The sequence below is a fragment of the Bombina bombina genome, chromosome 5, assembly GCF_027579735.1.
Source record: "Bombina bombina isolate aBomBom1 chromosome 5, aBomBom1.pri, whole genome shotgun sequence".
In the NCBI taxonomy this organism is placed as follows: Eukaryota; Metazoa; Chordata; class Amphibia; order Anura; family Bombinatoridae; genus Bombina; species Bombina bombina.
In genome coordinates, this window is record NC_069503.1 from 531,258,314 (window position 1) to 531,283,614 (window position 25,301).

At 37.0% G+C, this 25,301-nt stretch overlaps 1 protein-coding gene across 1 annotated transcript in view; it reads right to left on the minus strand.

Annotated features, from left to right (window-relative positions):
• Positions 1 to 25,301, minus strand: part of STAC (SH3 and cysteine rich domain) — a 472,981-nt gene that overhangs the window by 30,872 nt on the left and 416,808 nt on the right. Inside the window, exons 8-9 of the mRNA XM_053714461.1 lie at positions 21,613 to 21,695; positions 12,192 to 12,243 (exon numbers count right to left, since the gene is read on the minus strand). Coding sequence (XP_053570436.1) covers positions 12,192 to 12,243; positions 21,613 to 21,695 — 135 coding nt within the window. The remainder of the gene's footprint in view (positions 1 to 12,191; positions 12,244 to 21,612; positions 21,696 to 25,301) is intronic.

Genomic DNA, 25,301 nt, shown 5'->3' on the forward strand with positions numbered 1-25,301 from the left:
GTTTTATACAAGAATATTACCATAACATGTGTAAGTTGTTGTGCCCAAATATTTCAATTTGGCTTGGTTCGTTGATTTTTGATCGATTGATGTTTCAGTACATATCTAAATATATTGTATTTTAAATCAATCACCTTATACTAGTGACCGGTAGGTGTCTGAATATTGATTTGAGTGGTATTTTCTGGATATAGTATAAGTTGGTGTATCCAACTAATTGGATTGTATCAAACAGGATCTGTATTTTTCATTGGGGATTACTGCTTTTATATTGGTGCTCTAATGTATACTACCACTGTGTTCTTAGTTGGTCATCAATGGTTATATTAAGAAATAGAACATTTGTTTAAATTCTATTTCGTGTGCATTACACAAGTGCTAGTATATGGTGATATATTTATATCCTTTGATGCAACACCATTTTTTCTAAATGTTTAATGCAGAAATATTATTCAGGTGTTAAGTAAGTTGGTGTGCCTAACTAGTTCGGTTTAGCTAAATAAATCGGTTTTATATTCTCACCGAATGTTATTTCAGTATCGGTTTAGATGCTGTATTTCACATCTATCATAGTAAATTTTAGCCAAGATAATATTAATTGTTATAAATTATGTAAGGAGATCAAACATTCATTTTAATTATTTCTCTTACAAAACTGATTTCTTGGTATTGGATGAGTTAGTGTTTTTAAACCGTGTGATTTTTTTGAATTATAAAAATATATCCTGAGTCCGTTGTCACATAAATGGCCAATCCCCCAGTTAATGGTACACACTATTGTATTTAGCCAGTCTAATATCCTGTGTCCTAACCGTTATCTTCTAGGTTAGATGGTAATAATTACACACAGAACTGACATTATGTATTTATTGCTTTTACTATAAACTGGGGGTGCTTAATGAGCAGGAATATTGACCTTCTTAGAAATTACACAGTTTCTTTGAACACTCTACTACTTATACAAGCGGCCTTTTGTTGAAAATGGCCTAAAGTGGTTGTGGCTGAATTTTTTTACTGTTATTGATAACTAGATATTATGGGATTCTAAATACCGATCTTTTGGCTGATATTAGAACTGTAACTATTGGTGAACACTAATTGTGCTTTCTCCCATAAGGTAATTCAGGAAATCAGTGTTTCAAGCTATTTCTCACTATTTCTCAACAGCTGACATAGTGTGTGATTCCCGTCAACGGTTTTACCATCTAACTTAATTATTAACGGTGTAGTAATAAAAACCAGACTGAGTAGTCTGGTTTGGTAGTTTTACTGGGAATCAGATATATTAATATGCAGCTGAGGAAGCGTTCCCTTGCTCCGAAAAAAGGAGAGTTTGCCAGCAGTTTACTGAGTGCTATATAAATACTTGTAATATTGAGCTTTTTCAATCTAAATATGCGCTAAGAAGCACAATATAGAGTACATATTAATAGTGTATTTTCTGCTATTATTTCAATTAGTATTGTTAGTTATAAAATTCGAGTTTCAATGCAAATTAAAAGTTATTAAGGAATACCCTCCCTTAACATGTTTCGCCGATTTGATTTCAGCTTTTTCAAAAGGTGATGCGCACCGGCGTCTGCTGGTATTTATACACCTAACTGGTTTCTCAACCAATCAGAGACTTACACAATTGGATTACGTCACAGAGTAGGACGGAGATCGGTTTCAGCATTACGAGATTGACATAGGAGGAATCTGACGTTTGTCTAAGATGTGACAGTGTCATATTCCAAATGAATGCAGTCTATTTATACTTTTGACTCTTATTCTAGGACTTCCTGGTGATAAGATAAACAATAATAAGTTTGAATACGAGGATCTAAAAATGATATTGTCCTCTGGGCTGCATAATGAGCAATCCTTATTGTATATCGGTATACAGACTACGTGCCACAGGTTTTCCCTTATAGTTTGTAAATCAATACAATCAACATTGTAGACTGTTACTAGTCTATTCAAAAAAAGATTATGTTGTTCAGTTTTGGTAGATTCGATACTGCCCCTTACTAATGTATTATAATATTGGGTGGTCTATAATGAGATGAATTCCTATATGTGTTGCTGATAATATATATGGATCATTCAGTGTTATCTATAGAGATCCAATATTTGTATCTGGTGTCAACCCTGAATAATTGAGGATACTGCATACTGGTTATCTCGTGTACCTGATGTGTCACTTTACACCTGAAAAATGATAGTCAATTTGACTCGAAATCTATATTGTATACATAGTCCAAGGGGGACAGTATTGTATCATATTCTGAAATGATTACATAGAGAATAGTGATTAATAGGGTAGTGGAGTTGGAGTTAAAAAGTGAGGACGAGGAATAATTGAAAATACCAGAGTGTACTTAAATATCACATATTGCAGTGATAGGCGTGAGATGGAAGTGAAGAAGTGTTTATGTGTGCTGTCGATTTAATTTAAAGGAAGGGGAGGATGTAAATCCTAAGATTACTAGTAGTGTAGAATAGTGTAATGCTTGACATTAGGCAAGCTGAAATAAAGTGAATAAGTCGTTGAATTGGGATAATGTGACACAACAATACGTGTGAATAGTTGGGTCAAAGAAAATAACTAAGGCCCAGGATGGTGACAAGGCATGTGATTAGGAATGAAAGTGAAGAGAAGATTGTTAAATGTTACCTGTGAACAACTTGCAAAAGCAATTCTGTGAAAAAAAACGTGCTGGGAAGGTATTGAACTTGTGTTGGAGATAGAGCTGGGTTGAAATAAGCAAACTAGTAAGGATAGTATTAACAAAGTATCCACTGGATGGTTTCTTGGATTGTAAGATTGGATATCACGGATATGAACTTAATCTAAAAGAAGGGGTTTTTATTGGCCTGGGAACTTAGAGCTGGTTGGTCATATTTATTGACCATGAAATTTTATTGATCATTTATCACCAGATATTTTAGTTCGAAGTGAGATTTACTGTATTTTGGTTCATAAAAATATTGAGTAGTTGTTCTGTTCGTTTAATCCTTTGGGTTATACACTATCCATCAGGTATATCCCCCTTGTCTCTGCTTTGAGTAAGGCTCTTTCAAGATCCCCACCTCTTAATCCCAGTGACACTTTTTGAATTCCAAAGCATTTTAGCTCTGAAGTTTTTGATTGATTGATGATGTTTGAAAAAATTAGTGGCTACCGATGTTATTTTCTTATTTTTAGACAAATCTGAGGGAGCATTTTGAATATTTCAGAGGTGTTCCATGACCCTGGTATGTAATTTTCCTGTAGTCATCCCAATGTAAAAAGTGGGACACTTGCATTGTAACACATAAATTACACCAGTGGTGTTACAACTGATGTAACTTTTAATTTTGTGTTGTTTTCCAAACCTATCTGTAATGGTTTTCTTTTTGATCATGTTGCTACATGAGGAACAGCTACCACATGAGAAGGATCCCAGTTCCGGTGATTTAGTTTTATGAGTTTTATTTACATAATGACTGGGGCTAAGGATCTTTTTTAAATTTCTGCTTCTCCTGTAGCTTATTTGTACTCTATCTTCAATCAAGTCTTTGAGGTGAGGATCAACTTGTAATATATGCCGGTTCTGTTTAATTATGTTCACAATTTGTTGTGTGTGTTGACTATAGGTTAGAACGAGTCGAGTGTTGTTGTTTGGCTTTTTATTTTTCACTTTGAGCAATTCTGATCTTTAGTTTTTACAGCTCTTTTCTTGGCCTTAAGAATAGATCTTCCGCTATTGCCTCTTTGGAGTAATCTGTTCTCCAATTCTAGAGCTCTCTTTTTGAAAGTTGAATCTTCAGAGCAATTTCTCCTTAATCTGAGAAACTCACCAATGGGCAAGGATTTGGCAGTATTGGGTGCATGTGCACTGGTCGTGAAGAGAACATTATTTGTGGCTGTTTCTTTTCGGAATAGATCTGTGCTCAGTGAACCGTCCCTTTCTTTGTGTATTGACACATCAAGGAAGGAAATATCAGTTAGACTTTTTGGTATGTTAGTCTGATATTGAGGTTGTTGTTATTTAATTTTTGCAGAAAGATATCCAAATCTGTCTCTGTACCTTCCCATAAGAACAGGATGTCGTCAATATATCTGATCCACAAGGGGATCTTGTCAGAATATTGATCATTATCATCCGAAAAAACAGACATTTCCTCCCACCAACCAAGAAATAAATTGGCGTATGTAGATGCACACACAGTGCCCATTGGTGTGCCTTGTGTTTGTAGGTAGTATATGTTGTTAAATATAAAGAAATTCTTTGTAAGAACAAATTGCATTAGATCTAGTACCAATTGGTTGTGTTCTGGACTCTCCTCTGAGGACATATTTAAGTAGTGTTTCACAGCATTTTATCCCAATTTATGGTTAATGTTGGTGTACAAGGATTCCACATCTGAAGTGACAAGCCATGTATTCTCAGAAATGTTGATGTCTTTAATTATTTGCAGAACTTCCATCGTGTCTTTAACGTATGATGATAATTGAGTTAAGAACGGTCTTAAACATTGGTCCACATATTGGCTGGCCCTTTCAGTCAGATTTTCATTCCCAGATATGATTGGTCTGCCAGGTGGTTGTTTACTGTTTTTGTGGACTTTGGGGGTTAAATAAAAAGTTGCCATTTTTGGGTGTGACACGGTAAGGAATTTCTTTTCTTTGGTATTGATGAAACCATTTTTACTGGTGTACTCAATTAGTTTGTTGTACTTGGAGTGGAATTCTGTGGTTGGGTTCCCCAACAGTTCCTTGTAACATTTTTTGTTTTTTAATTGTGAGACAGCTTCTTTAAGGTACATGTCTCGTGGCCAAATGATGATATTTCCACCTTTATCGGCATTTCTAATGATGACATTGTCCCAAGATTCCATATCCAATAGTGCTTCTCTTTCTTGTCTGGATAAATTTTGCAATTTAAAATTAATGTCTAATTTGTTAATACTGTTACATACAATTTGATTGAAGACATCAAAATTGGCACAGGTATTATAGGCAGGGACAAATTTAGATTTTGTCTTCAATGTTTTTCGCCAATTGAGCCCTTCAGGTTGCTCTTGTGTAGACAATGTCTTCCAATAAAATGAGATTGAGCTCACGTGTTCATGTTTATTTTCAACTTGTAATACAAGGGATAAACCGGATGCATGCAAACACCCGCGATAAACCCCTTTTCCCTTGCACGTAACTGTTAGCGCACCATTCGTAATCTGGCCCTTACTCGTTAGAAGCTACTCAGTAAATCTCCTACTTTTTTTTAAAATTAAGACGCTATATATGAGTTAGGGGTTTAGTTGCCATGATATGGATCCTTTTTCTCCAACATTGGTGTGTCCGGTCCATGGCGTCATCCTTACTCGTGGGATGTTCCCCTCCCCAACAGGAAATGGCAAAGAGTCCCAGCAAAGCTGGTCACATGATCCCTCCTAGGCTCCGCCCACCCCAGTCATTCTCTTTGCCGTTGCACAGGCAACATCTCCACGGAGATGGTTAAGAGTTTTTTGGTGTTTAAATGTAGTTTTTATTCTTCTATCAAGTGTTTGTTATTTTAAAATAGTGCTGGTATGTACTATTTACTCTGAAACAGAAAAGGATGAAGATTTCTGTTTGTAAGAGGAAGATGATTTTAGCAGACAGTAACTAAAATCGGTTGCTGTTTCCACATAGGACTGTTGAGATGAAGTAACTTCAGTTGGGGGAAACAGTTAGCAGACTTTTCTGCTTAAGGTATGACTAGCCATATTTCTAACAAGACTGTGTAATGCTGGAAGGCTGTCATTTCCCCTCATGGGGACCGGTAAGCCATTTTCTTATTCAAAAACAAACAGAATATAGGGCTTATTATGGGCTAAAAAACTGGTAGACATTTTTATGGGCTAAATCGTTTGCTTTATTTGTGCATATTATTCAAATTTAGGCTAACAATTGACATTTATAATCTTGGGGAACGTTTATAAAATGGCAGGCACTGTATTGGACACCTTTTTCAGTCAGGGGGCCTTTCTAGTCATAGACTGAGCCTCATTTTCGCGCCATTAATGCGCAGTTGTTTTTTGAGAACAGGGCATGCAGATGCATGTGTGTGGATCTAAGAATCTCTGAAAAAGCTTTTAGAAGGCGTCATTTGGTATCGTATTCCCCTCAGGGCTTGGTTGGGTCTTAGCAAAGACTGTATCTGGGACTGTATAGGGGTTAAATTGAAAAACGGCTCCAGTTCCGTTATTTTAAGGGTTAAAGCTCTGAAATTTGGTGTGCAATACTTTTAAGGCTTTAAGACACTGTGGTGAAAATTTGGTAATTTTTGAACAATTCCTTCATACTTTTTCACATATTCAGTAATAAAGTGTTTTCTGTTTGAAATTTAAAGTGACAGTAACGGTTTTATTTTAAAACGTTTTTTGTGCATTGTTGACAAGTTTAAGCCTGTTTAACATGTCTATACCTTCAGATAAGCTATGTTCTATATGTATGAAAGCCAATGTGTCTCCACATTTAAATTTATGTGATAATTGTGCCATAGCGTCCAAACAAAGTAAGGACAGTACTGCCACAAATAATGATATTGCCCAAGATGATTCCTCAAATGAGGGGAGTAAACATGATACTACATCATCTCCTACTGTGTCTACACCAGTTTTGCCCATGCAGGAGGCCCCTAGTACATCTAGTGCGCCAATACTTATTACCATGCAACAATTAACGGCTGTAATGGATAACTCCATAGCAAATCTTTTATCCAAAATGCCTACTTATCAGAGAAAGCGCGATTGCTCTGTTTTAAACACTGAAGAGCAAGAGGACGCTGATGATAATTGTTCTGTCCTACCCTCAGACCAATCTGAAGGGGCTATGAAGGAGGTTTTGTCTGAGGGAGAAATTTCAGATTCAGGAAAAATTTCTCATCAAGCTGAACCTGATGTTGTGACATTTAAATTTAAATTAGAACATCTCCGCGCACTGCTTAAGGAGGTGTTATCTACTCTGGATGATTGTGACAATTTGGTCATTCCAGAGAAATTATGCAAGATGGACAGGTTCCTAGAGGTTCCGGTGTCCCCCGACGCTTTTCCTATACCCAAGCGGGTGGCGGACATAGTAAATAAAGAGTGGGAAAAGCCCGGCATACCTTTTGTTCCTCCCCCTATATTTAAGAAATTATTTCCTATGGTCGACCCCAGAAAGGACTTATGGCAGACAGTCCCCAAGGTCGAGGGGGCAGTTTCTACTCTAAACAAACGCACTACTATTCCTATCGAAGATAGTTGTGCTTTCAAAGATCCTATGGATAAAAAATTGGAAGGTTTGCTTAAAAAGATTTTTGTACAGCAAGGCTACCTTCTACAACCAATTTCATGCATTGTTCCTGTCACTACGGCAGCGTGGTTCTGGTTCGAGGAACTAGAAAAGTCGCTCAGTAGAGAAACTCCATATGAGGAGATTATGGACAGAGTTCACGCACTTAAATTGGCTAACTCTTTTATTTTAGATGCCGCTTTGCAATTAGCAAAATTAGCGGCGAAAAATTCAGGGTTTGCTATTGTGGCGCGCAGAGCGCTTTGGCTAAAGTCTTGGTCAGCGGATGTGTCATCCAAGACAAAATTACTTAACATTCCTTTCAAAGGTAAAACTTTATTTGGACCTGATTTGAAAGAGATTATTTCAGACATCACTGGGGGAAAGGGCCACGCCCTTCCACAGGATAGGTCTTTTAAGGCTAAAAATAAGCCTAATTTTCGTCCCTTTCGCAGAAATGGACCAGCCTCTAATTCTGCATCCTCTAAGCAAGAGGGTAATGCCTCACAACCCAAACCAGCCTGGAAACCAATGCAAGGCTGGAACAAAGGTAAGCAGGCAAAGAAGCCTGCCACTGCTAACAAGACAGCATGAAGTAGTAGCCCCCGATCCGGGACCGGATCTGGTGGGGGGCAGACTCTCTCTCTTTGCTCAGGCTTGGGCAAGAGATGTTCAGGATCCTTGGGCGCTAGAAATAGTTTCTCAAGGTTATCTCCTGGAATTCAAGGAACTACCCCCAAGGGGAAGGTTCCACAAGTCTCACTTATCCTCAAACCAAATAAAGAGACAGGCATTCTTACATTGTGTAGAAGACCTGTTAAAGATGGGAATGATACACCCAGTTCCAATAAAGGAACAAGGAATGGGATTTTATTCCAATCTGTTCGTAGTTCCCAAAAAAGAGGGAACGTTCAGACCAATTTTGGATTTGAAGATCCTAAACAAATTTCTCAGGGTACCATCGTTCAAAATGGAAACTATTCGAACGATTCTACCCACCATCCAGGAAAGTCAATTTATGACTACCGTGGATCTAAAGGATGCGTACCTACATATCCCTATCCACAAGGAACATCATCAGTTCCTAAGGTTCGCTTTTCTGGACAAACATTACCAGTTTGTGGCTCTTCCATTCGGATTAGCCACTGCTCCAAGGATTTTCACAAAGGTGCTAGGGTCCCTTCTAGCGGTTCTAAGACCAAGGGGCATTGCAGTAGTACCTTACTTGGACGACATTCTAATACAAGCGTCGTCCCTGTCAAAGGCAAAGGCTCATACGGACATCGTTCTAGCCTTTCTCACATCTCACGGATGGAAAGTGAACAAAGAAAAGAGTTCTCTGTCCCCGTCAACAAGAGTTCCCTTCTTGGGAACAATAATAGATTCCTTAGAAATGAGGATTTTTCTGACAGAGGTCAGAAAATCAAAACTTCTAAGCTCTTGTCAAGTGCTTCATTCTGTTCCTCGTCCTTCCATAGCGCAGTGCATGGAAGTAATAGGATTGATGGTTGCAACAATGGACATAGTTCCTTTTGCACGAATTCATCTAAGACCATTACAACTGTGCATGCTCAAACAGTGGAATGGGGATTATACAGACTTGTCTCCAATGATTCAAGTAGATCAAAAGACCAGAGATTCACTCCGTTGGTGGCTGACCCTGGACCATCTGTCCCAGGGAATGAGCTTCCGCAGGCCAGAGTGGGTCATTGTCACGACTGACGCCAGTCTAGTGGGCTGGGGTGCGGTCTGGGAATCCCTGAAAGCTCAGGGTCTATGGTCTCGGGAAGAGTCTCTTCTCCCGATAAACATTCTGGAACTGAGAGCGATATTCAATGCTCTCAGAGCTTGGCCTCAACTAGCAAAGGCCAAATTCATAAGGTTCCAATCAGACAACATGACGACTGTAGCTTATATCAATCATCAAGGGGGAACAAAGAGTTCCCTAGCGATGAAAGAAGTGACCAAAATAATTCAATGCGCGGAGGATCACTCCTGCCACTTGTCTGCGATCCACATCCCAGGAGTGGAAAATTGGGAAGCGGATTTTCTGAGTCGTCAGACATTTCATCCGGGGGAGTGGGAACTCCATCCGGAAATCTTTGCCCAAATAACTCAGTTATGGGGCATTCCAGACATGGATCTGATGGCGTCTCGTCAGAACTTCAAGGTTCCTTGCTACGGGTCCAGATCCAGGGATCCCAAGGCGACTCTAGTAGATGCACTAGTAGCACCTTGGACTTTCAACCTAGCTTACGTATTCCCACCGTTTCCTCTCATTCCCAGGCTGGTAGCCAGGATCAATCAGGAGAGGGCCTCGGTGATCTTGATAGCTCCTGCGTGGCTACGCAGGACTTGGTATGCAGACCTGGTGAATATGTCATCGGCTCCACCATGGAAGCTACCTTTGAGACAGGACCTTCTTGTTCAAGGTCCATTCGAACACCCAAATCTGGTCTCCCTCCAACTGACGGCTTGGAGATTGAACGATTGATTCTATCAAAGCGTGGGTTTTCAGATTCGGTGATAGATACTCTGGTTCAGGCCAGAAAACCTGTAACTAGAAAAATTTACCATAAAATATGGAAAAAATATATCTGTTGGTGTGAATCCAAAGGATTCCCATGGAATAAGATAAAAATTCCTAAGATTCTCTCCTTTCTTCAAGAAGGTTTGGAGAAAGGATTATCTGCAAGTTCCCTAAAGGGACAGATCTCTGCTTTATCTGTCTTACTACACAAAAGACTGGCAGCTGTGCCAGATGTTCAAGCATTTGTTCAGGCTCTGGTTAGGATCAAGCCTGTTTACAGACCTTTGACTCCTCCCTGGAGTCTAAATCTAGTTCTTTCAGTTCTTCAAGGGGTTCCGTTTGAACCCTTACATTCCATAGATATTAAGTTACTATCTTGGAAAGTTTTGTTTTTGGTTGCAATTTCTTCTGCTAGAAGAGTTTCAGAGTTATCTGCTCTGCAGTGTTCTCCTCCTTATCTGGTGTTCCATGCAGATAAGGTGGTTTTGCGTACTAAGCCTGGTTTTCTTCCTAAAGTTGTTTCTAACAAAAATATTAACCAGGAGATAGTTGTACCTTCTTTGTGTCCGAATCCAGTTTCAAAGAAGGAACGTTTGTTACACAATTTGGACGTTGTCCGTGCTCTAAAGTTCTATTTAGATGCTACTAAAGATTTCAGACAAACATCTTCCTTGTTTATTGTTTATTCTGGTAATAGGAGAGGTCAAAAAGCGACTTCTACCTCTCTTTCCTTTTGGCTTAAAAGCATCATCCGATTGGCTTATGAGACTGCCGGACGGCAGCCTCCTGAAAGAATCACAGCTCACTCCACTAGGGATGTGGCTTCCACATGGGCCTTCAAGAACGAGGCTTCTGTTGACCAGATATGTAAGGCAGCGACTTGGTCTTCACTGCACACTTTTGCCAAATTTTACAAATTTGATACTTTTGCTTCTTCGGAGGCTATTTTTGGGAGAAAGGTTTTGCAAGCTGTGGTTCCTTCCGTTTAGGTGACCTGATTTGCTCCCTCCCTTCATCCGTGTCCTAAAGCTTTGGTATTGGTTCCCACGAGTAAGGATGACGCCGTGGACCGGACACACCAATGTTGGAGAAAACAGAATTTATGCTTACCTGATAAATTACTTTCTCCAACGGTGTGTCCAGTCCACGGCCCGCCCTGGTTTTTTAATCAGGTCTGATGAATTATTTTCTCTAACTACAGTCACCACGGTATCATATGGTTTCTCCTATATATATTTCCTCCTCTCCGTCGGTCGAATGACTGGGGTGGGCGGAGCCTAGGAGGGATCATGTGACCAGCTTTGCTGGGACTCTTTGCCATTTCCTGTTGGGGAGGGGAATATCCCACGAGTAAGGATGACGCCGTGGACCGGACACACCGTTGGAGAAAGTAATTTATCAGGTAAGCATAAATTCTGTTTTTCTTTGAGAATTTAATCAACATCTATACTATGCTATACTATGTATATAAACCTTGGTGGTTGATTGTTTTTGCTAAAAACGGGTCCAAAAAACCCCCAAATGTTTTGCAAGACTATCTGTAACAATAGCCCTTAAAGGGACATGAAACCCAACATTTTTCTTTCATGATTCAGATAGAGCATACAATTTTAAACAACTTTAAGGACCAGCAAGGCAGATGGGTGATCCAATAACATGAGGCATATATGTGCAGCCACCAATAAACAGCTCCTGAGCCTACCTAGGTATACTTTTTAACAAAGGACTAGCAAGAGGAGAAAACTAATTAGATAATAGAAGTAAATTGAAATCATGAAATAAAATGATTGGGTTTTATGTCCATTTAAGACTAAACCTAACCATAACAACTACCCCTAACCTCAGATTATATTGTGGCTGACAATGCAATAGTGCAAGAATCAGATATATCTAAAAAAAAAAAAGGTGTCTGAGAATTTTTCTTGGGGGGCAATATATTTTATTGCAATCTCAACTGCATTTTTACTTAAAGGGACACTAAACCCCTAATTTTTCTTTCATGATTCAGATAGAGAATACATTTTTAAACAACATTCCAATTTACTTATATTATCTAATTTGCTTAATTCTTTAGATATCATTTGTTGAAGAAATAGCAATGCAAATGGGCGAGCCAATCAGACGAGGCATCTATGTGCAGCCACCAATCAGCAGCTACTGAGCCTATCTAGATATGCTTTTCAGCAAAGGATATCAAGAGAATGAAGCAAATTATATAATAGAAGCAAATTACAAAGTTGTTTAAAATTGTATTATTTTTCATAATGATGAAAGAAAAAAATTGGGCTTTATGTCCCTTTAAATTTCTCTCATTTTATGATATTGTCAATGGTAAGTGTGATGTATTGGTTTTAATCATGGTACAGATACAAAACTTACTTTCCACCAGTCTTCATTTGAATCATCAAGAACAGTTATTCTATCACCGGGTCTGCAATACAAAACATTTATTACAATTCAGATCTTAAAAATATGCATGTGAATGGTGTTAAACCAAACTATCAGCTATTAAAATTATAATGATTATGTGTATATATATATATAATATTTTTTTTTTCAATCAACAACTTATATAACTCTCTTTTGATAAACTTCTATGTAAAATTTATTGTATGATCATTGCCAAATATTTCTGAGTTTCACATTTTAATTGCATGTGGTACAATATGATAAATAGTAGTGGGTTGTGCCATAATTAGCCTTCATAGAGACAACGGGGCCTATCTATCAATCTCTGAATGGAGCTTGAGGCCCCGTGTTTCTGGCGAGCCTTCAGGCTCGCCAGAAACAGCAGTTATGAAGCAGCGGGCTAAAGACCGCTGCTCCATAACCCTGTTCGCCTGCTCTGAGCAGTTGGTCAGACATCGCCGGAATTCAACCCTATCGAGTACGATTGGGTTGATTGACACCCCCTGCTGGCGGCTGATTGGCCGCGAGTCTGCAGGGGATGGCGTTGCACCAGCAGCTCACAAGAGCTGCTGGTGCAATGCTGAATACAGCGAGCGTATTGCTCTCCGCATTCAGCGATGTCTGTTGGACCTGATCCGCACTGTCGATTCAGGTCCGACAGACATTTGATAAATTGGCCTCAACATCTCAAATTCCTTTGTTTGTTAATTAAGCATATCAGCTACACCATTTCAGAGTTCTGTACTGCTTAGTAAATTTGTTCCACAGCCTCACATAGAAATTGGATAGATTTGTCTCACTTGAGAGAACTCTGTCTTAATAACGCTAGATGTAAGTTAGGAAAATTGTATAAACAGAATAATGACATTGGATATATCTATGGCGCATACTTAAAAGCTAGAACATATGCACATGACATTACAATATATGACGTGCTGCTGCATAGGTGTCAATCACAGAATATATTGTGAGAATTAATTTCTATAGTCCAATGTAAACTATTAATTAAAGGGCCATTAAATACAGTAGAATTGCATAATTAACAAGTGCATTCTAAAAAGAAAAAGCAACAGCACATACAATTTTTAACAAGCAATAGATTTTTTTCTCACAAATTTCAAAATGTATGTCAATTTGCCAGTCGCCCAGTATCATGTGACAGGCATCAGCCAGTCACAGACTTCTTTTTGTATACACTATGAACCCTTGCACATGCTCAGTAGTAGATGGTGCCTGCATATAAAAAAACTGTGCACAATTGATAATGAAAATAAATTGCATGATCTATCTGAATCATAAACATTTAATTTTGACTTTAGTGTCCCTTTAAAGAAAACAAATGTGAAACATAAATGTTATAATCACTGACTACTATAGCACTACAGATGATAGCAATGCCTCTTTAAGAGTCAGATTACAAGTGGGGCGCAAAATATTGCTTTTGCGAAAGCGATATTTGCGTTTCGCTTAGTAATACCAGCACACGTAAATGTGGTATTACAAGTTACATGCAATGTGAATGCAACCTCGCATTCATATTACACGGAAGCATTGCGCTCACGAGAGCACTCTACCATAGGCTCCAATGGGGGCCTCGTTCTCATGCCATGAGACACAGCATGAGAACCCAGCGCAGTGATTGTTGAATATATATGAATATATACAAATATATTTATTTGTTAGTATGTGTGTATACACGTATTAACACACAAATATATACTGTATGTATATAAGCATATATAAGTCAGTAGAAAAAGATGGAGATCTCTCTACCGGAACATCTATACCTGCCACAAGCGTTTGCCTTTTCCATTTCTACCCGTTATATATATAGGTAATTAAGAAAGAGTCCCCAGGATGAGCGCAATCTCTAGTGCTAAGTCTCTATAAGCATATACTGTACATATATATTTACAGGAAACACACAGTTCCCATAGAACGCAATAAAAAGGCACTTTTCAGTGCCTTTTTTTTCTAACACCTCACAACCGCGAACTTTACCCCCAACATACTGCTTTGTGCAGTTGTTTTCTTATTAAAAAAAAGCTAAAAAACTATTTTAATAAAAAACTACATCAAACTTTATTTTGTGGCCTATTGAGGGACATTTAGAAAATTAACCAGACATGATTTCTAGTTAATTTTCTGAGTGCTAATTGCTACCGCAAGCTCATGGTAGCAATAACCAGCCACTTGTAATGGCTGGTTATTTATCACGCGCCCGTAAACAGGCAAATTTGCCATTTATGGGCGCACAATAAAGTAGCGCTCCACTTGTAATCTATCCATAAATATTGTAAGATGACTAGATGTTTTCATATTTTTTTATAAATAAACCTCTACAATAAATGGCAGGAAAAGTTATTTTTATAGCTTTTCTTTTTAACTATCCAGTACAAAGCAACCAAAGGACTCAGCTGGCAAATACTAAATGAGCTTTCAACAGCAGCTCTTTGTAAATCTGCTTAGCTGTCATGGCTGTAATGTTTAGGCCATGAATAAACTGTGTGAAATATTTCAGGTGGCAGATTTCATTTGATGTTCTGCAATAGATCAGTTATCTGCACCTGCAAACCCTACTGAAGTCAGAATATGTAAGTCGCAGAGGCACAGTAACTCTGCAGATGCACCTCACATGCTGGAGAATCACTAATAGAAAGGTGACAATAGGCAAGCTGCCTGTTTTATGTAAAAGTGACTATTAACTATTGTAAGGCACTGTAATAATCTATTACTGATTAATATTTTCTGCTTTGAATAGCCTCAAAACATGGTGGAAATAAAAAGCCAAAAAAAACAAAAACAAATCAGTAGGAAGTTCTGAAGATGGTTAGTTAAAGGGACATAAGGAAATTAGTATTATACTAATGTACTATTGCCTGAATATAATTATAGGTTCTTGCACATTAGTTAAATACATAGTTAAAGTGAATTCTGGAGCTGCAAAAAATTAGTGGTCCAGACCTGGACAAGGCCTCTGGGTCAATCAGGAGCAGCATATGTGAGGCACTGGGCCAATCACCCACTGTCTTCAGCTTAGTATTAGCAGTACATCCCCAGTCTAAAGCTAACTTTATCTGTGTGCATTATACCGGCTGTTTCAGTTAAACACATATTTCTATGCAAGCAATAGTGCAATAATGTTTTGCTCTAGCATGTTACATAAGAGACTGCAAGATGTGAGACTTATTTAAAAAAAAAATATATATATATATATATATATATATATATATATATATAATATATATATACATACTTTTGTGTTATGGAACCAAGAAGGGATAAATATCACTCTTTACAAAATGTTAAACTGCATAAATAATGGTTTCTAAATCATTTCTCTTTATGGGATACTACCAGTGTAGTTTAGAAGTTTACGTGATACCCCTAATAGAGCCCTGTAATACATAAAATGTTGCTAGCTATACTTCAGATGTGTAGGGGGGGGGGGGGGCTTGGAGAGCTGTCTCACTTTCCCTGCTACCAGTTTCATTTCCCTTTGATCAGGAGATGTTTGGGTATAAGGGGTTACTGATGAAGGGGAAATTGTCCGTGGTAAGGTTTTGATGGGTGCACTTGCAATGGGGATAGGGGAGGGTTCATGTAAAGTTGGGGGTTACTTGTGATAGGGATTTCTTTGTAATGAGAAATCATGTAGTTAGGTTTTACAGTGGGGGTATTGAGTGTAATTGTGTGTGTGTGTATATATATATATATATATATATATATATACTTACATACTGATATTTGCATATATATATATATATATATACAGTGTATATATATATATATATATATATCGATATTTATATATATATATATATATATATATATATATATATATATATAATGTATTTTTGTGCTCGTCGGGTTGCACTTGTATTACAAATTGAAAGTAAACTGTTTTTTGCTCTAGCAGTAACTCGATGAGCGCAAAAATCAAAAGTTAGAATGTTGCGTGCATGTACACGTATTCCTCCATAGAAGTCAATGGAGAAAAGAAAGTGGGGAAAAACATAAACACTCCACTTTCGTGCAAACACAATCGCATATTCTCATTTGCACTAATCCAACATGAAAATATGAATATTTCATATTCCTATGTTCTTTACTCATTTTTTTCTCATGTTTTTATTCATAAATACATATTTCTCTCTCTATATATGATGGCATTTTGGTACAATATATATCTATACCTATATGTATATGATTATATATAGGTATAGAAATATACAGATATATATAGGAAAATCTATTTAGAAATACATAGAATGTATTCTGCTATGTGCAGATGTAAATATTTACAGTAATTACATAGTTAAAACCTTTATTAAAAATGAATATTGCATAAATATGATTTTTCATGTTTTCATCTACTTAACGGCAAAGGGCTTCAATGCACTTCTATATATGTCTTTATATGTGTACATATGTATTTATGTCTTTATATGTGTACATATGTATGTATGTCTTTATATGTGTACATATGTATATATGTCTTTATATGTGTACATATGTATTTATGTTTTATATGTGTACATATGTATGTATGTCTTTATATGTGTACATATGTATTTATGTCTTTATATGTGTACATATGTATATATGTCTTTATATGTGTACATATGTATTTATGTTTTATATGTGTACATATGTATGTATGTCTTTATATGTGTACATATGTATATATGTCTTTATATGTGTACATATGTATTTATGTTTTATATGTGTACATATGTATGTATGTCTTTATATGTGTACATATGTATTTATGTCTTTATATGTGTACATATGTATATATGTCTTTATATGTGTACATATGTATTTATGTCTTTATATGTGTACATATGTATGTCTTTATATGTGTACATATGTATATATGCCTTTATATGAGTACATATGTATTTATGTCTTTATATGTGTACATATGTATATATGTCTTTATATGTGTACATATGTATTTATGTTTTATATGTGTACATATGTATGTATGTCTTTATATGTGTACATATGTATTTATGTCTTTATATGTGTACATATGTATATATGTCTTTATATGTGTACATATGTATATATGTTTTATATGTGTACATATGTATGTATGTCTTTATATGTGTACATATGTATTTATGTCTTTATATGTGTACATATGTATATATGTCTTTATATGTGTAGATATGTATTTATGTTTTATATGTGTACATATGTATGTATGTCTTTATATGTGTACATATGTATTTATGTCTTTATATGTGTACATATGTATATATGTCTTTATATGTGTACATATGTATTTATGTCTTTATATGTGTACATATGTATTTATATCTTTATACGCGTATATTTGTCTGTAAATACGTATATATACACATATATAGACATATACAATATGTACAGCATATATATATATATCTTTCGAGATGTATATGTATGTAACACCTAAGACCTCAAATCTTTAAGCCCTTCTAACTATTTTATGCAATATTTTTTGTATTACGTTTTTTAGATGGTGTTATTATGAGTATAAGTGTACTTTGTAATGTATTTTGGATGTGTTTTGTGCTCTGAAGTTGCTGTAATCATTCTACAAAATCTTTTAACTTGTAATGCGAGGGGGAAGCCCGACAAGTGCAAACCCTTGGGATATACCCTCTATTGCTCGGGCTGACTTTACTAATGAACCACTAATGGGATCTTAAAGTAGTATAAATGTGATGAGAAGAAAATGCTCTGATGTGTTAGCGCATTTCATTATCACACTATTGTTGCATCTAACTACATGTTTATCCCCTGCAAATGGGATCTGGTGAGCGAATGAGTAGTGTAGTCACCAAGTAGCACTTTACTGCTCCTGAGCGAACCTAAGTATACTTTTCAACAAAGAACAACAAAAGAACCAAGTAAAATTGGTAACAGAAGTATATTAAAAAGTATCTTAAAATTGCATTCTCTATCTGAACCATTAAAGTTTATTTTCGACTCACAAGTCCCTTTAATGTCTATATGTTACTTATTGTTGCGCTATCATATTGTGTGCACCTATACATTTGTATTTGTATTGGATTAACATGAACCATTCTGCTTAGAGCTATTTTCCTTAGTGGCTCTTTCACTGAATGTTCAATGCACAATTTATAAACAGCTAAAGAGCCTGTTGTACCGTGAGATAATGATGTGTCCATGAGATTCCTTTACTCTTTAATAAAAGCTAGATATTTCTGAACTAAGGTTGGGTCAGTTACAGATTTGTTTAGAGATTGATTGAAGGAATCTTCTACTGCATTTTAAGTGTGTTACAAATGAACGGCTAGATTACGAGTTTTGCGTTATGAGTAAAAAAAGCAGCATTATGGATTATAACGCTGCTTTTTCACTACCGCTGCTATTACGAGTCTTGTAGGTACAGCTGTACCGCACACTTTTTTGGCTGTACCGCAAATTAACTTACGCAATTTGCGTAAAGTCTTTTTTCAATGGGACTTCCATAGCGCCGATATTACAAGCTTTTTCTGGGAGGCCAAAAAGTGTGCGGTACAGCCTATCCCGCAAGATTCGTAACGCATTCTAAAGTCAGTAGTTATGAGTTTTACGCTACAAAGCTGTAGCATAAAACTCATAACTAAAGTGCTACAAAGTACATTAACACCCATAAACTACCTATTAACCCCTAAACTGAGGCCCTCCCGCATCGCAAACACTAAAAGAAAATTATTAAACCCTAATCTGCCGCTCCCGACATCGCCGCCACTGTAATAAACATTTAACCCCTAAACCACCGCACTCCCACATCGCAACCACTACTTAAATATTATTAACCCCTAATCTGCCGTCCCTAACATCGCTGCCACCTACCTAAATTTATTAACCCCTAATCTGCCGCCCCCCCACGTCGCTGCCACTATACTACATTTATTAACCCCTAAACCTAAGTCTAACCCTAACCCTAACATCCCCTAACTTCAATATAATTCAAATAAATCTAAATAAAAATTCCTATCATTAACTAAATAATTCCTATTTAAAACTAAATACTTACCTGTAAAATAAACCCTAAGCTAGCTACAATATAACTAATAGTTACATTGTAGCTAGCTTAGGGTTTATTTTTATTTTACAGGCAAGTTTGTATTTATTTTAACTCAGTAGAATAGTTACTAAATAGCTATTAACTATTTACTAACTACCTAGTTAAAATAAATACAAATTTACCTGTAAAATAAAACCTAACATGTCTTACACTAACACCTAACATTACACAACAATTAAATAAATTAAATTAATTAAATTCAATTACATAAATTACAAAACCCCCCCACTAAATTACACAAAATAAAAAACAATTTATCAGATATTTAAAATAATTACACGTAATCTAATAGCCCTATCAAAATAAAAAAGCCCCCCCAAAATAAAAAAAAAATGCTAGCCTAAACTAAACTACCTATAGCCCTTAAAAGGGCCTTTTGCAGGGCATTGCCCCAAAGAAATCAGAAGAGGATGCTCCGCGCCGGATGTCTTGAAGATGGACCCGCTCCGCGCCGGATGGATGAAGATAGAAGATGCCATATGGATGAAGACTTCTGCCCGTCTGGAGGACCACTTCTGCCGGCTTGGATGAAGACTTCTCCCGGCTTCGTTGAGGACTTCTTGCCGCTTCGCTGAGGACTTCTCCCGGCTTCGTTTAGGATGGATGTCCGGTCTTCAAAACTGTAAGTGGATCTTTGGGGGTTAGTGTTAGTTTTTTTTAAGGGTTTATTGGGTGGGTTTTAGTTTTAGATTAGGGTTTGGGCAGCAATAGAGCTAAATGCCCTTTTAAGGGCAATGCCCATCCAAATGCCCTTTTCAGGGCAATAGGGAGCTTAGGTTTTTTTAGTTAAGATTTTATTTGGGGGGTTGGTTGTGTGGGTGGTGGGTTTTACTGTTGGGGGGGTTGTTTGTATTTTTTTTTTACAGGCAAAAGAGCTGATTTATTTGGGTCAATGCCCCGCAAAAGGCCCTTTTAAGGGCTATTGGTAGTTTAGTTTAGTTTAGGCTAGGGTTTTTTATTTTTGGGGGGGCTTTTTTTATTTTCATAGGGCTATTAGATTAGGTGTAATTAGTTTAAATATCTGATCATTTGTTTTTTATTTTGTGTAATTTGGTGTTTTTTTTTGTTATTTAGGTAATTGTATTTAATTAATTTAATTTATTTAATTGTTGTGTAATGTTAGGTGTTAGTGTAAGACAGGTTAGGTTTTATTTTACAGGCAACTTTGTATTTATTTTAGCTAGGTAGTTAGTAAATAGTTAATAACTATTTAGTAACTATTCTACCTAGTTAAAATAAATACAAATTTGCCTGTAAAATAAAAATAAACCCTAAGCTAGCTACAATGTAACTATTAGTTATATTGTAGCTACCTTAGGGTTCATTTTACAGGTAAGTATTTAGTTTTAAATAGGAATAATTTAGGCAATGATAGGAATTTTTATTTGAATTATATTTAAGTTAGGGGGTGTTAGGATTAGGGTTAGATTTAGGTTTAGGGGTTAATAAATTTAGTATAGTGGCGGCAACGTTGGGGGGCGGCAGATTAGGGGTTAATAAATGTAGGTAGGTGATGATGTTAGAGGCAGGAGATTAGGGGTTAATAATATTTAACTAGTGTTTGCGAGGCGGGAGTGCGGCGGTTTAGGGGTTAATATGTTTATTATAATGGCGGCGATGTCCAGAGCAGCAGATTAGGGGTTAATAAGAGTAAGTATGTTGCGGCGACATTGGGTGCGGGAGATTAGGGGTTAATAAGTATAATGTAGGTGGCGGGCGATATTGGGCGAAGCATATTAGGGGTTAATAAGTATAATGTAGGTGTCGGTGATGTTGGGAGCGGCAGATTAGGGGTTAATAAGTATAATGTAGGTGTCGGCAATGTTGGGGACAGCAGATTAGGGGTTAATAAGTATAATGTAGGTTGCGGCTATGTCGGGCGGCAGATTAGGAGTTAATAAGTGTAAGATTAGGGGTGTTTAGACTCGGGGTTCATGTTAGGGTGTTAGGTGTAAACATACATTTCGTTTCCCCATAGGAATCAATGGGGCTCCGTTACGGAGCTTTACGCTGCTTTTTTTCAGCCGTCTCTCCCCATTGATGTCATTAATGTCAGCTCACCGCTGACTTAAGCAGCGCTGGTATTGGAGTGTGGTATGGAGCACAATTTTGCTCTACGCTCACTTCTTGCCTAATAACGCCGGGTTTAGGAAAACCTGTAATACCAGCGCTGTAGGTAAGTGAGCAGTGACAATAACGTGCAAGTTAGCACCGCACCGCTCATAATGCAAAACTCGTAATCTAGCCGGAAGTTAGTAATTAAATATTTTCCACAGCTCTTGTTACAAATTATTAATTAGTTACCTCATTGCCAAGTCTTCGTTTTCTTGTGGTACATATTTGTACAAGGCAACAAATACTTCCACTGTCTCTTTGTAAAGGCATAACTGTAGGACAAACAAAAAAAAATATAGTTAGGCTGAATATTTATTATGAGTGACTTCTCTTCTATACCATGCACAAATGCAAACCTTACATAAATATTAAAGATTCTCTTTCATAATAGGGTCGAGATAGAGGAGAGAGCGAGGCAGGCAGCGGACTCCATAAAGGGAGTAACTTTGTCATATGTATATGCACCGTACATTTCTAAAATATTGAGGACCCGTTGGACTGTCATTTTAATAAAACAAAAGTATGCTTTTTTCCATGCTAGTGTAGCTTCTACACATCACATATTTGTGCATCAAATAAAGCATACTTGTACATATGTACGTACATACCTGCACAGTTCAACAAGTGGTAAATATATATCTGTTAAAACAAAATGGGCCAGATTACGTAACGTGCGGTTTAGCACTTTTGCTTGAGCGCAAACACTACCAGAAGTAATTCCAACAGGGTGGACAAAACTCACTATGTGTGGGTTTGTCCAAAAAGTATGCTTCTATGCACTGTAATTGTGTTTAACCATTCTGATATAACATAGGAAAGAAAAATAAGAATTACCTTTTATTCATTTATCTTAAAAGACAGCGACTATTACTGGTGTTATTGCTGCCCAATTCAACATTAAAAACACATCTCCTGTATGTAATATTGCGATTTGGAACCAGTTACTTAAAGCAGTGGATACCTGCAGGATCTATTGTAATTAGGTTCAATATATGGACTGTGGATCACTTGGCCATTTAGATTGACTTATTTATACATATGTCCAGGGTAGTACCCTCTTATCTTTGGAGAGGGAATACCTCTTTAAATTACAAAAAGAATCTAGTGCCTAATAGATTCCTTACTGAGCTGTTAACAGCTATATTGATCTGTTTTTTGGTTAATAGCAATCTATCACATAGATTACGAGTTTTGTGTTAGAGGCTGTGCGGTGCTAACGAGCAGTTTATGCTCACCGCTCACTTACAGACAGCGCTGGTATTACGGGTTTTTGCAAAACCGGCGTTACCCGCAAAAAAGTGAGCGAAGAGCAAAATTTAGCTCCACATCTCACCTCAATACCAGCGCTGCTTACGTTAGGAATCAATGGGGGAGAGCCGGCTGAAAAAAAAAACTAACACCTGCAAAAAAGCAGCGTAAAGCTCCTAACGTAGCCCCATTGATTCCTATGGGGAAATACATTTTATGTCTACACCTAACACCCTAACATGAACCCCGAGTCTAAACACCCCTAATCTTACACTTATTAACCCCTAATCTGCCGCCCACGACATCGCCGACACCTACATTATATTATTAACCCCTAATCTGCTGCTCCAGACACCGCCGCCACCTACATTATACTTATGAACCCCTAATCTGCTGCCCCCAACATTGCCGAACCCTACATTATATTTATAAACCCCTAATCTGTAGCCCCTAATGTTGCCGCAACCTAACTACACTTATTAACACCTAATCTACCGCTAACAACGTCGCCACCACTATAATAAAGTTATTAATCCCTAAACCTAAGTCTAACCCTAACCCCCCCTAACTTAAATATAATTTAAATAAATCTAAATAAAATTACTACAATTAACTAAATAATTCCTATTTAAAACTAAATACTTACCTATAAAATAAACCATAAGATAGCTACAATATAACTAATAGTTACATTGTATCTATCTTAGGGTTTATTTTTATTTTACAGGCAACTTTGTATTTATTTTAACTAGGTACAATAGTTATTAAATTGTTATTAACTATTTAATAACTACCTAGTTAAAATAAAGACAAATTTACATGTAAAATAAAACTTAGCCTAAGTTACAATTACACCAAACACTACACTATAATTAAATAAATGAAATACAATTAATTACAATTAAATAAAATTATCTAAAGTGCGAAAAAAACAAAACACTAAATTACAGAAAATAATAAAATAATTACAAGATTATTAAACTAATTACACCTACTCTAATCCCCCTAACAAAATAAAAAAGCCCCCCAAAATAAAAAAAGCTCCCCAAAATAAAAAAGCCCTACCCTACCCTACCCTAAATTACAAATAGCCCTTAAAAAGGCCTTTTGTGGGGCATTGCCCCAAAGTAATCAGCTCTTTTACCTGTAAAAAAAAGTACAAATACCCCCCCACATTAAAACCCACCACCCACACAACCAACCCTACTCTAAAACCCACCCAATCCCCCCTTAAAAAAACCTTACACTAACCCCTTGAAGATCACCCTACCGTGAGACATCTGCACCCAACCGGGCAGAAGTGGACCTCCAGACGGGCAGAAGTCTTCATCCAGACGGCATCTTCTATCTTCATCCATCCGGGCGGAGCAGGTCCATCTTCAAGACATCTGACACAGAGCATCCTCTTCTTTCTTTGTCCGACGACTGAATGAAGGTTCCTTTAAATTACGTCATCCAAGATGGCGTCCCTCCAATTTCGAATTTTAGAATTCTATCAGCCAATTGGAATTAAGGTAGAAAAAATCCTTTTGGCTGATGCAATCAGCCAATAGGATTGAACTGGCATTCTATTGGCTGATTGGAACAGCCAATAGAATGCCAACTCAATCCTACTGGCTGATTGGATCAGCCTATAGGATTGAACTTCAATCCGGTTGGCTGATTGCATCAGTGTCATGGTCCTATCTCACACATTCCACCTTAATATATACTTTGCCATATTAAGCCTATACCGCCTTAACATTGTCTCCTCCTGCCTATAAAGCCTGCACTGTCTAATTACTCTTTGCTGGTTTATTGAAGTGATTAACTCACATCTCCAGCTTGTATCCTGGTGAAAGAAAGTACTCAGCTGCATTTAAACTACTTCACTTGCACACCTTGGCAAAAGCGCTGCTTGTTGTCTTCCTACCCGGCTTCCTCTGACATCACTGCAAGCCGTTCACTCGTTACACGCTGCTCAGGCCTGGCAGCGTTCCAACTTCACAGCATGCACAGACTTCCAGCTGCTCTGACACAGTCTTCCGGATCTCGAGCACTCACAGTGCCTTCAGCTTGCAACAAGTATAGCGACACATGAGGTTATCAGGTTCCGTATAAGCTTTTACTTGTAGTGTTCTAAGTCTGCTACTCTCACTACTTCCACATTTAAGCTTGCCATAATATTGAACATTCCTCTATGTGTTACACTGTATAACTTGGAATGATATCTGCCAGCAAGCTACTAGCATTACCATTACTAAACGGTTATATTAACTCCTCACCTGCAGGGTGCCATATTAAACATGCTATTAGTACTAATCATGGTATTTTCCTTAACTAGTTACCGCTCCTGTCTTGAGAAATGTATATCCTTTGTTCTGCCTATAAAGCATTCCTGTATTCATTACTCTATGATATTGGAAGCTTATTGAGGCAATATAATTACAGATTAGGATTATATGCTTCCTTACTAGCAAGCATATTTCCCAGTTTGTTACATTAACATATTACCACAGTTCTACTTCTAAAGTACTAAAGATAAGTAAAGAATTGACACATAAACAAGTGATTTCTTACAATCAGCCAATAGGATTTTTTCTACCTTAATTCTGATTGGCTGATAGAATTCTATCAAGAAATTCTATCAA